Source organism: Vanellus vanellus, assembly GCF_965231255.1.
Source record: "Vanellus vanellus genome assembly, chromosome: 5".
In the NCBI taxonomy this organism is placed as follows: domain Eukaryota; kingdom Metazoa; phylum Chordata; class Aves; order Charadriiformes; family Charadriidae; genus Vanellus; species Vanellus vanellus.
This window is the reverse complement of record NC_138910.1, coordinates 49,341,971-49,355,541: the sequence shown is the minus strand read 5'-3', so window position 1 is coordinate 49,355,541 and position 13,571 is coordinate 49,341,971. Positions and strand designations below refer to the sequence as shown.

Sequence of the window (13,571 nt, the reverse complement as noted above, 5' to 3'; positions counted from 1 at the left end):
TGCCGGGGCCCAGTTCTTGTTAGAAAGTACAGAACATTGTGCAGTACTGCTATTATTCCTATTTTTTCTTTCTCTGTCTAGTCTGTGGTGGGGATTTTTTTGGTGTTTTTTTGTTTGTTCGTTTGTTTGCTTGTTTGTTTTATTAATACAGACAGCATGTTGTATTTTAATGTCACAACAAGAGTTTGCTGGACCTTGTTAAGCTGGGAAATGAGGTGTCCCCATGCAAGAGTAGCAGAGCTTTAGAATAATATTAAAGACGTTTATATTGTTTAAAACAAAAAGGGATATCTATTATAAATAATTCAAAATCAATGGAAGAAAGTGATATAAGTATGAAGTGGGTGGATTATCCATTCCTAATTATTTTACGAATAGATTAATTTTTTCCTTTTTTTTTGTCAGTTTACCAAGACAGAGTTGGTAATGACTGTGAGTCTTTGTGTCCTCAGTCTAGTACCAAGGTGTTGTGTTAACATTGGAATATTGTTGCCCTTGTTGTCTCTAACTCATACCTCAGTAGGCAGTTTCTGGAGCAGAACTTCTGGTCAAAATGGCTGTGTCTGGTGATGTTTCCTCAGAATTAAAATGAAACATGTTGTCAAGGAATCACGGAGAAACACAAAATATGGACTGTATTGTTACTTAGCGGAGTCTTTCAGTCTGCTTAAATTCTGACTCAATATTCAAAACCCAGAAGAGCTGTTAAAATATTACTGTAAGGCTGGGAAATATGACCTAATGATATACTTTTATTATCTGGTATCATGATATGGCAGAAGCTGTTACCCAGGAGAGGAAGGTTGTGATTCAGAAGAGAAACATCACAGCAGTCCCAGTTGAAAGCTTGCTGTGAGTGCATATGAGAGAAGAAAATCTGCTGCAATGAAAATGGGTTGAACTCCTTAGTTTTTATCCTGAGATTGCAGAATTGATGATGCACAGACTAAGCTAGACTGTTGTGTGCTCAGGCCCAGTATATCTCCTGTAGTAATTTTTTACTGATATATTTAATCTAACCTAAAAATATTTAAGATTTTCTTTTTTTTTTTTTTTTTTACAGTCTTGAAATATTTCATGTTGGCCTGATTTTTCCTTTGCATAATCTCATTAATATTAGCCTTAAACAAACTATTTTCTAAACTCAGTAAATGTGAATATAAGTGTACTTCAAAACATATTTCATTCATTCAGATGACCTTCCAATAGTTTATTTACATAAATCATAGTGATGTTTGGGGATTTTTGACAGGGATTTTCTTTGCACTTATGGTTGCAGACACTTGAACAGGCTCCGGCCATTTCTTTCTCTCAAGGAAAATGACTTTTTTGTTACTGGAGTTTTATTAGTGCTGGTGATATGTGATTATAGTGATTATGCAATCAGGTACAAGAGCAGGTGTGTCACAGCATATCTTCCTCCAGCTGAGAATGCAGTACGTCAGTCAGTTTGGTCCCTGTTAAACAGCAGCAGCAGAAAGGGAAATATATGCTACCCCATGCTGCCTCTGTAGAGTTCAGTGGTATGAATGTTCCTTCCTGCAGATAGCCAACTCAAAAGGTAGAGAGAAATTTTCTGTTAGATTGCTCTTGTTAATGTTTGTTGTTTTTTTTATTTATAATCCCATTTTTAAAGCTTTTTACAACAGGTATGAAGTATTATTACAAATTATTAACAAATAAGTATTTAAACTAGTCACAAAAATAATTTTCTGAACTGTCCTGTAAATAGTGGCAGAATTTAAGGGAATGATTCTAGTTATTACTTAAAGCCAGCTGTAAGCCTTAAAAACAAATGCTGTTTAGAAAACACACCCCCAACACCAAAACATAGATTTGTTGACAAATATTGTGCCAAACGGAAACGGTAAGAGAAAATTATAATGGCACATTTACAAGATGACTTTAACATCCTCCTTGTAAAAGCATCATGAAATGTTTCTCATTCAAATGTGTTCATGGCGTTAGGTTCTGTGTGGCAACCCAAAGTTGGTATTTTCAGCAGGGGAGTCACAAGTGCTGATGCTAAAGTTGTGGTCAGTTTTCATATTTATTCAGAAGTTAAGTGGGACACTGAATTACCACTATTGTTCCCTCTAGTAATATTCTTTGTGGGATAATAGATTTTCTTTTAGATAATAATATATGATGGGATCATAAAATAACTTGATAGAAGTCAGGCTATAAAATATTTTGTGGAGCATGTCAGATAAATATCTTAAACTTACTAAAACCCTCAGCATTTGGTGTTCGGAGAGCCAAAATTGAAAAAATCTTTTAGTAACTAAAGATGGACTATTCCCATGAAAAGATGAAATTTAATTCGTGTTTCACTGTGAAAGCTGTGTCAGGGATCTGGCTTCTGTCTGATTTTTGTGCTTTCTTTTTGTTTCAACTTTGTAGGCTGAGGGGGACCAGTTACCTCCAGAACATACTGTCAGCCAGTATGAAACATGCAAAATTAGGACAATAAAAGCTGGAACTTTGGAGAAACTTGTGGAGAACCTTCTGACAGCTTTTGGGGATAACGATTTTACCTACATCAGTATCTTCCTCTCAACATACAGGGCCTTTGCTTCTACTAAGGAAGTGCTGGAACTTCTCCTTGACAGGTAAGAGCCAGTATATAATGGAAACTGAACCAACATTTACATGATAAGGAGATGTTGTCAGGAATTTCTTCCATTACTTCTAGTGGACATAGACTTAATAACCCGATGGACAGATATCAAGAATACTGCAAAGTTCAGAATTTCAGCATAAACATGAAATGTGTAAATGCACACTGCCCACATCCCAACTGTCATTAAAGCATAGTCACCAGGTAGGGAAAGTGTGCCATGTCTGACTGCTAAGGAACCAAACTGGGACTGGCACAAGAAATTTAATATAGAATCATAAACTAGTCTAGGTTGGAAAGGACCTTGAAGATCATCCCATAGGCAGGGACCCCTCCCACTAAACCAAGTTGCCCAAGGCCACATCCAGCCTGGCCTTGAAAACCTCCAGGGATGGGGCCTCAACAACCTCTTTGGGCAACCTGTTCCAGTGCCTTACCACACTCAAAGTGAAAAATTTCTTCCTAATGTTTAATCTAAACCTGCCCTCTTCCAGTTTAAAGCCATTCCCCCTCGTCCTATCACTACATGCCCGAGTAAAAAGTCCTTCCCCAGCTCTCCTGTAGGCCCCCTTTAGGTACCTAAATATAGCTTTTACCTCCCAAAAAACCAGAATGCATGGGCTGCAAAGTCATAACTGGAATAGATTCTTATGTTTTGCTGGATACTGGTATTTTCAGACCTAACTCTCTTGCTTGGGGGCTGCTAATTTGAAACAGGGATTGTGCAAACGTAAGAAAGAATTCACTATCCCCTTCTCGTACTCCACATGAACATGCAGCCATAAATTTTTGCAGACAGCATAAGAACCGCTTAATGTTATAAGAATAGCTTTTATGGTAAGACTGTTAAATCACATCTGCTATATCTTTGTAAATGCTTGGAACATGCAACATTAGTTTTCTGACCCTAAATTCTAACTGAGACATGACTGGGTCAATGGTGATCTTATTTTGGGAGTGTCATATTTATTGCATTTTCAAAATCAAGTGATAAAATCATAGAATAGTTAGAGTTGGAAGGGAACTTAAAGATCATCTAGTTCCACCCCCCCTGCCAAGGGCAGGGACACCTTCCACTAGACTAGGTTGCTCAAAGCCCCATCCAGCCTGGCCTTGAGCACTTCAAGGGATGTACCAAAAGAGTTATTCTGGCATATAGTAATTAGAACGAAGGAGTAGCATAAGAACTCCTAGGTTTTAATTTTGGCTCTCCCACTAGGTGGATAAGGCACAAGGCATGGATATGTTATGTGTGCTTTTCTTTTGTATCTGGAAAGGAGTATACTACTTGCTTTGTAGGAATGTTATGTGGCTCAATTAATAACGATCTTGAAATCTAGCTGCCAGGCCTGCTGTGATTGTAATAATAGCTGTGGTTGCTCAAGTGCAGTAACTTCACAGCCAGGTAAGAAGTCAGATGAGGAACGAGCAGCCATCCTGGGGAGCAGACTGTACAGTTAGCTCACTACTGTGAGCTTTATTTCTCAGTCCATACCAATTCTGACAATGGAACATGAGGAGCAATAAAAATTTACAGTGCATATATGCAAGAATACAAAAAAAGTTGAGGAATTCCTTCTTTTGAATGGGTAATTCTTTCTGTACCCTCAGACTTGTATTCTATCATAGAATGGTTTAGGTTAGAATGGACCTTAAAGATCGTCTAATTCCAACCCCCCTGCCATGGGCAGGGACACCTTCCACTAGACCAGGTTGCCCAAGGCCCCATCCAACCTCCAGGGATGGCACATTCACAGCTTCTCTGGGTAACCTTTTTTCAGTGTCAACTGGAACTATGTTTTGGACATACATATCTCTAAAGAATAAAATATGAAAGGACACCAAGTTTGTGTGGATTCTAGTAACCTTAAAGAAGAGCTAACTTGCCAAGTGACAATGTATGATGAGAATCTCTTGCTTCCTAAGCATGTGAATTGCCAGATACCCACAAATTTATAGGAGAAACCAATAGTTGTATGCATATACGTTGTCACTTTCAGCCAATAATGCTTCATGTAAAATTTATTTCACTTGCTTTTATAAAGATACATTTTTTAACAGAAAATGTTGTTGGAATAAACAAAATAGTAGCCTTTGCAAGGATGCTTTGCCCAGAATGGATGTTTTAAATATCATTCCCCTAACAGTGTATGTTTTATTGCTCTGTGTTGGTGGGTTGCCAGATGGCTCTTTTGGGGTTCTTAAGTATTAGTTGATATGTATCTGGGGAAATTTTCTTTCTGTAATCAATGAGAACTTGTGAGTAGCTCAAATAATGTGAATAAGTCAGTCAAAGGGGCTGTAAACCTGATTATACACAGCTCACGCTTTGATTAAAGGCTCTTTAGTTGTCTGAAGACAACTTATTTTGTCTTAAAGTACATGCATATATCCTGCTTAAATGCCCAGAAAACATCTTTATGTGCAATCCCCACCCAGTTCAACATAGTTTTGATTTCTAGTAGTTTCCATTCTTATTTGTCTTACTGAGGTACTTCAGTAATGCAAATAAACGTCCCACCTGAGACTGTGAACTCATTTTACAAATCACTGTACAAACGTACCTAGAATTGTTTGCAACAGCCCCCACCCTGAAGACTCTCTACTGTCAAGAGATGATAAAGAAAAACAGTGAGAGGAAGAGACTGTGATGCAGATAGTTAGGAGGAGTGTACTGGGGAAAAGAGAGAGTAAAGGTTTAACTCATGGTGATGGTTTTGGAATTCGACCTCTGTTTTCATGCATCTATATTTTCACACATCCATATCTGGTCGGTTTTTGCTGTCCTCAGGAAGACTGTTATCCAAAGAGCAATTCACATATTATGCTTATTTAATTTGTATAATTATAAAAGATCCCGTGTATCTGACAAGCAACTCTAAAATCTACCATCAAATCTGTTAAGCTGGGTGATCACCAGAGTGATGCTTTTGGAGAAAAGGTCTTTGTACTTGTAGGCTGCCTTGGGTCGTTGGCTGTGGTCTGGCTTTAGCTGGTGCAAAGCCCCTGGGCAGGACTAGGAAAGGGGTCTTGTACCTGTTGGGCTATTTTGTCCTCCTGCGTGCTTCTGTGCAGAGGACTTTGCATATGTAAACTTTGTGTGGGACAGGTGATTATTTCATGGGCACATGTCTGGATCTTCTCCCCTTGGTCGCCTTACCTGTCTGGATTCAATGGATGCTCCAGGCAGTTCTGCCCAAGGAGCCAAGCTGTGGATGCTGCTGGAGGTCAGGATGAACTGAGGCATGGGAAGGCACGTTCAGCTGTGGTGTCCCTGCTCGTGCTTCTCCCCCTTTGCTTCTTAATAGGGGACATCACTCTCCAGAATTGTGAATTCAGCCCTTCAGTGACTACTGAAATAATTCAATCTCTCTGTAATTGAGGTTTGAAGCATTTTAAACTTTGGGTTGGGGCCAAAGGGGTAACCCATTGAAACAGCAGTCCATCTTACAGTCAATTCGCCTTGTTATATTTTGGATTGTTCTGTGGTGTTTCATCACTAGCCATTAAAATGTTGAAGCTCTGTTAGGCTGCACTGTTATAAGGATGATGAAAAAGTCTTTTGGGAATCTTGCTTTTGCACTGAAGTTTGTAGAGTCCTCTAGATAAATGGGTCTGATTTCTTCCTTTTTTTTTTTTCCCCCTAGTGAAAAGAATCATAGCAACGTAGAAATAGAAACATACAAAATTAGTGAAACATTGAAATTATAAAATCAGATACTCAAAGATCAGGAATTTGAGAGGGGGAAGAACTCAGTATCTTTATGAAGTTCATCATAATGGGCTTTAGTTTCTACTTCTATATTGTTTTCTTTACTGTAGGTATTAGTGATAGGATTTTAAAAACAGCCCAAAGAAAGTAATCACTCATTCTCTGAGAATTGTTGTTCATGAGACACCTAAGCTCTTTGGGTTCCTGTGGAAATGTTAGCTCCGTGCAGTAAAGTTTTCTGTACATTGTAGAGCTGGTACAATTTAGCTCAGTTAACTCTGCAATTAAGTTCTAAATATTTTCATATCTGGGAATTACATCTGTAATATTACAATTGGATTGCAACACAAAAGAAGTGGCAACTCTGACTGATGAGTCTTTCTTACATTTTCTCAGAAGTATATCAGAGGAGAGAAAAACAGCTTTGATTGGAAGAGAAATTGAGCAGACAGGACTACCACAGCTTTGAAATGTGTACATAGCCAATTTATAATGGCTTTAATTTGAGCATTCAAGCAGGAATGAACAGGAAAATAGGTGTCCTCTTCTAAAGATGATGTGCTTGTTATTCACTGCATCATTGGCTGCTGATTGAGGGTAATGATCTTGGGCCAGACTTGTGCACTGCTGTGTCCTTGTGGTCTTGAAGAGATTTAGTTCCTGTCACATTGTTTTTTGGCAACGTGTTGGCTTAGGAGCTCTGCATTAAGGAGAGGCATCATCTTGTGGTTGGCTTTGAGGGTAGGAAAGGAGAATAAAGAAAGTTCAGATACTGCAGTTTTGCTTCAAACAAATAGCCTAAATTATAGCAAGGTGTCAGGTAAGTTTGGGTAGTCGGGTTTTTTAAAGCAGCAGCAAGTCAGGAGTATGCATGACTAAGGAAGTTGGTCCTGCCTGGCTCCTCTGATGCTGCTTTAAAAAAGTGAACATGTCAGAAGAGGGCAAGAAAGCACAGAGGAGAAGTCTCTGTAGAACAGAACTTGCTTTTTCTGAGCCTAATTCTGATCTTACTGGCTTGTATACCTCTCGGAGCAAGTTATAACGTCTCCTTCAGAGGAAGGGCATGTAGGCTGCCTGACCTTGTCAATGTTATCCCCAGCCTTTTATAATAAATGATAGAATCCACAGGAAACCTTAGGAGGTCACCACTTCCTTTCCCTCTCACAAATCTTAGGAGTGTAATGTTTAAGAATCCTTGGATGTTTCTCTTGGCTTTTTGAATATCATGGATAATCTAGAATTTTATGGCTTGGGAAAAATATAGATGAAATTTAAGCTATCAAAGTTAGAATGATTTACATGCAGCTGTGGCATATAGACTTGTGGAAAAAAAGCAGACATTATAAGGAAAAATAAAAAACAAATGGATAGTAATTGAATTTAACCAGCTTAGTTTTCGTGTCTACATTAGTGTAGAATAAGTAGCAAAGAGTCTGCATTTTTGCAACTTTGTTAGTGATACTTGTTAATAATAACAGTACAGAGACTGAAGTGGGTGTCAGTGCATAATCTGTGTTTTATAAGTACTTGTATTTTTTTTTTCCAGTGAAGTAAAAAAATAATGAAAAGAGCAAGTAAGATTTTGGCATCAGATGTCAATTTTAGTTTCATGTGAAGATCTTGAGCCCTGTTTCTTATTCTTGGTGATAGTGCAGGATTGTAGAGTAAGGGAACAACTGTGAATGGCAATGCTGAGCTCTTGTTGTGTGGTCCGAGGGGGAACATTGATGTGGCCAGATCAAAAAAAGTCCCTTCCATCTTTTTCCAGGTGAGCAGATCCTTGACATAGAGTAGGAGGGGGCAGCATCTGCATCTCCCAGTTGTAGGACACATTTTTTTTGTAGGAAAGTACACGTTGACAAGATTCCTTCAAGATTTATATGTGTGGAAGCTGGGTTGCCCTCAAGTCCAGTGCATTCAGTTAATTTTGTATTTGCTGTGGATACACCCCTCAATGTGAGTGCTGCAGAATTGTCTGATGTACAAATTAGAAATATACAAATTCAGATTAGACAAAGAGAATCCCGGGAGTCTTGAAAAGGGGTCCTTGGAAATCTGGATATATTGCACCCTAAGTGTGTGGGATATCTGTTGGTCATTTGATGTGACCTGCAGAATATCCTATCCAAGCAGTGCAAGCATTAACTGAATTTGGAACACGAAATATTTATTCTGTCCAAAAAAGGTGACAAGCTCTTCCCTGAGTGACAGAGGCAAATAAAAAAGCAGATACTGTACTTTAGAGAAACAGAAGTGTTAGGGTAGAAAAAAATATGAACTTCTAAAAGGTTTGAATAATTCAGAATAATGTGTGCTTTTGTTAAATCAGTTCATGCTACAGTGAGGTTTTGTGGAATCTTCTGGGCAAAACCTTTTTCCCAGCTTGGGCTTTACTTTATTAAAATGAGCTGTGATCTGCTCCATGAGCGTGTGAGGCTCTGCAGCCATCAGTAGCTCTTAGGAGGCCTTTCTGGGCTGCGTACTCTAATCTTCATTTCCTGCATGGCTGTGGAGGAGTTGGTAGTTTTCTCTTTCCCAGTGCGGTGGGATTGACTAAAGGAACGTGCCTGTTGCTTACACTGCCTTTACTCCTCTTCACATGACATCAGAAAGCGAGAGGAAGCCCTCCCAAAGCCAAACACACATGGCTTCGGTTATGTCACAGCAGGAATCGCACAGTGGCACCGTGCTAGTTCTTGCGGTGTTTTTGACTCCCACAGCCCGCTCTGGTATTGTCATCACGGAAATGCACAAGCCACCGGGGTAGAGAGGAACATTTCTAAAGGCAGTTTCTGCCCTATGATACATCCAGTGCACTGACACACAAATTATCAAACAAGGCATATGAAAAGGTATAAATTGTTAATGTACAATTCAGAATATTTTAAGATCGATGCAGTTCCCCTTGTTTCAGTCAGAAGACACTGGATTTTTAGTGTTATGCTACTTATTGTAATGGACTTTAAATTGGGCCCTTTGATAACTTCTGTCTTAAGTAAAAATCAGAGGTGTGCTGTTTGCTCTCAGAGTAACTTTTAACACTTCTTGGAGACTCTGAATAAATCTGTGGGGTGTTTTGTTTTATGGGTGGTTGTTTTGTTTGTTTGTTTTTTTTTTCCCTCCAGGACTTCAAATTAAGCTTTTGATTTTTATTAAATTTGAGACTGGAGCCTTATTCATTCTTTTGCCTGGATTCAGCCTGTAAAGGTTTCCTTTCAATGTAGCGTAGAAGTCAAACTAAACAAAATCTTGAGCATAAACTGGTGTGTTGAAAAGTGAGGGGGATGACTTGTGTTTTCAAAGCTATTTAAGACTAAGTGGATATCCGCATCCTTTTAGTATTCATGGAAGTTTGGCATCTAAATGCAGCAGACAGCTTTGAAAACATGCCAAGCCTTTAACACTATATGTTCTGATATCTTCTCTTTGTTTGGTAGAAGTGGGTAGGGAGAAAAAATTCTTATTGGCATTTTGATGCTAAAACCCTCGATGGAAGTTCCTGGAGAGAGGAAAAGGAAACCAGGTCCTCCTGACCCTGGATATGGGGACACAATGATGCCTCCGCAGAGATCCTTCAGTATCCCCAGTGTCACTGGGTGCGCTGTGGAATTAAATGCTGACAAGTGTGATGGAAGCCAAAGATATTTAGGTGTCCAGATGAGAGCAGAACTGGGCCAAATTCCTCTCTTACATATTTTATTTTATCCTATTAATCATATGCCTTACAACAACACCTAAAAGCAGGGCCATGCTGTGCTTGGCACTGTCACATATAAGGAGCAACCAGTCCCTATCTCAAGGGGTTTACAGAGGAGGGAATGGATACTGTTTGATGGGAGAGCCAGAGCTGGATAATGACAGCAAATAGCAGGTTAGTTTTACATTTTCATTTAGTTTCTTCTGCTGGAGGATAGTTCGATAGAGGGTAAATGGAGACAAAAATAAAGGCAGAGAGGGGATATTGAAAGAATGGGTCCTTCGTAGCAGACTACACTTTTAGGACAGTAGTTTTATATAGCATTTGGCTCACTGTTATTGCTGCAGCATCTATTCTTTCCTCTGTTGTTTTCTTGTATACCAGGTGGTTTGTCTACTCGACTGAAGTAGCAACTTAATTTCTGTGATTCTATGTATGTATAGTTCAAAACATCTTACAATTCTTACTGAGTATCTGGGTTTCTGGTCACTTGTTTTAATGCTTATCAGCTTTATTTAAGGCTCTGGCTTTTGCAGAGAACTACCTTTCAATGTTATTTCCAAGTCATTCAAGGAGTATTTTCCTCCCTCTTCCCTTTCCTTCTTAACAGAGATGCAGGGGTGCATTTTCTACTCTATTTTTCAGTATTTAAATACTCAGTACTACCCATTACATTCTGGTCTCATTTGCTTAGTCAGTCCCTTTGAGTGGAGTCTATAACTTTCCAAACGCCAAGCAAGGCTGAAAAGTTCTGTGGGCTTACAGGATCCTTTTGTTTCTCATGTCTCTTTTTGTATGCAAAGCATTCATACAAGACTGGGTAGTGAATGGCTCTTTGTCCAGAAGCTGGTGAGAACAGAGCAGTGGAAGTCTGCAGAAATGCTGTTCTTTACATCAGATGTATCATTAACTCCTCCTAACCCGTATTTAATGACCTGTTGTTCAAGCAGAGCTCTTGCATTGATAGGCAGAGGTTTACATCTGGCAATATAATGAAGCGTTATACTTCTCTACTTTTGTACAGAAAATCGCCTGCTCTTTACTACTGTGTTATGGATTTAGATTATAAAAATCATCATGTATGTCTCTAGTGGGATTTAAATGCAAATGCCTAATGTTCTGCAAATACATATTTTGTATTTCATACAATAGTAGGACAATAACACTGTGAGTCATCTCAATAAACTTTGCTTGAAGAATTAATGGCAAGTTTTGGAAAATGAATATGAAAATGTAATTGTTATTTAAAAACTGAAGCTTTCTTCGCATGTTTCTCCCAGCAGGGGGGAAAAATGTCTTTTGTCTATTGGCTAATATATATTTTAGCCATCTTACCTACCAGATGGTAGTGGAGAGTGAAATTCTCTCTCTTTAGCAACAGGACAGGAGCAGCCATTATAGCATGTAATGAACATTATATCAGCAGCATGTCTTAATTCTGTCCTGGGCAATCTCCACTGTGGTGTCAGCATAGCTGTCTAAATATCCCCCTTATACTCTTTTTGTATCTCTTGGTAAGATGTTACCCAGTGTTATAATATTTGGGAATGCAGGACAATTTACAGGTCTGCAAGAGTAAATGTTGAAACCAATACAGTTAAATCTAATAAAAATAGGTTAAAGTTTATACTTCAACTTAGCAAAGCGTTGGAAGTATTGTTCTTAAGGCTCCTCTGATGTATTCCTTCCTCGCAGTAAAGCGGTGGGAAGTGTCTCAAATAGTTAATTGCGTTCCCTTTGAATTGCAAACACTAGTAATGAGTGTTTAGGGTATGACTGAGAGCTGAGAGAGGCCAGGTAGCATTAAGTGGTGAATTCCGGTATAGCGGAGAGCCAGAAAGAAGGTATCTATTCAATTTTACAGCTTCAGTAGTGCTGATTGCAATAAAAAAACCCAGGTAGGGTGTGAAATTGCTTGGGAGAATATAGGAGAAAGCACAGAGGCCACTGATGCACCAAAAAATTTCAGAACAAGATTGACAGCCATTCTTGTACCAAGCAGTGGTTTGCCTGTGAATGCTCCTGCTATGATTCACTGTGACCACAGAAGGATTGAGGTGTTATTCAGCATGTCTAGAAGTGTATTCTTACCCCATTGTCAGTTTAGCTAAGCATAGTTTTCTTTAGATGTTTGGATTAGCTCTGTGAAATCTCAGTGGCAAAATGGGTTATCCTGTATGTACCTCTTAAGGACCCTTTCTCTTTTAAGAAGTCCTTAAAACCTACTATCATAATTCTGCTGTCTTATAGGACCAGCAGGACTGTTTCAGCACAACTGAGAAGAGTTTGGGCCCTTTAAAACATAAGTTTCCGAGTATTTATGCATGTGTTGTGCCTTTTTTTTTTGTTTGTTTCTGGACAGATGAAATGCTGGGATTCACCACTGATATGGGAATGTAGGTTGAATGAGAGACAGTGTATTGGTCAGACTAAGCTACTGGGGTCAAGCAGTCCTGATTTTTTTTCTCAGCTTTGTAACAGATATGCAGTAACAACTAGAGCAAATAATTTTTTGTTATGTCTACCTGCAATGTAGTTGGAGATGCAAGATCTGGTTTTAAATGAGCTGTGTCAGATAATGTAAGTAGTCTTAATGCAGTACCCTCAAGGCTAAGTAAGCTCAAGCTATGGCTATGCTGCTCCTATCAGAGGAATTACTTGTTTGCCTTTATTAGTTTGGGTTTACTTTGCAGTGCACTGGAATATATGCAAACCCTCTCTCCGTGCCTCAGTTTCCCCATCCACAGTGAAATTGTCCAATGTTAAGGCCTTGTCATAAGATTGTTGAAACTTAAGTTCTTATTTTAAAGTATTGTGGAGTTCTGAGATTGGACCACAGCAGGGCAGAATATATTGATATTCTAATATGAGGGTGGTGAATGATCATGCTGAAATGTGTTATTTACAATCTAGCAGATCTGCTGGTGAGAGTGAGCTTGAATTCAGTTAGACTAGTTGACATTCTTTACAGATCTGGGTTTCTTACATATGAAGCCTTAGACTGATACTTTAGAGGAGCATAAAACTACCACCTCTTATTTTTATCCTTTGAAACGTTTTGGACGAATTTGTTAGATTTCTGACATGAACTGTCTGGACACAAACCCACAGCACACTGTATTTTCTCTGTCGGATGTTACTAGGATGTTGTAGCACAAACGCTTAAAGATGCACTTGTTCTCCTAACTTCAGATTAATTGCAGGTGCCTGACACAATTAGTTGAGAACAGAATGTGTAGCATGCCTTATTCTGGACTGTGAGTAATTGTCCGCCTTCATTAAAGCTGCCTGTAAGGAACCATGAAATTCTTTATGGAGCTGTATATCTGAAACAATGGGCTCTCCCATTGAAAATGAAGTCCATAATCCTGCCTTCAAGGCACATACACTGCCTGTGTAGGTAAGAGTTTTTGCTTTGTGCTGTTGGAGTTGTGCCCATGGTTTCCTTTTTCTCGGTGGCATTTTCACAGTGCCACGGGATGTTCCCACTCATGACAACTGTGTCAGTAGTTTTGGCACGAGTGGGCACTTGCCACCTAGAA

At 39.0% G+C, this 13,571-nt stretch overlaps 1 protein-coding gene across 2 annotated transcripts in view; it reads left to right on the top strand.

Annotated features, from left to right (window-relative positions):
- RGL1 (ral guanine nucleotide dissociation stimulator like 1) overlaps nucleotides 1-13,571 on the top strand; it is a 78,230-nt gene that overhangs the window by 26,786 nt on the left and 37,873 nt on the right. For both annotated transcript variants that reach the window (XM_082483757.1, XM_082483756.1), the window contains exon 3: nucleotides 2,404-2,612. In XM_082483757.1, the coding sequence (XP_082339883.1) occupies nucleotides 2,404-2,612 (209 nt within the window). The remainder of the gene's footprint in view (nucleotides 1-2,403; nucleotides 2,613-13,571) is intronic.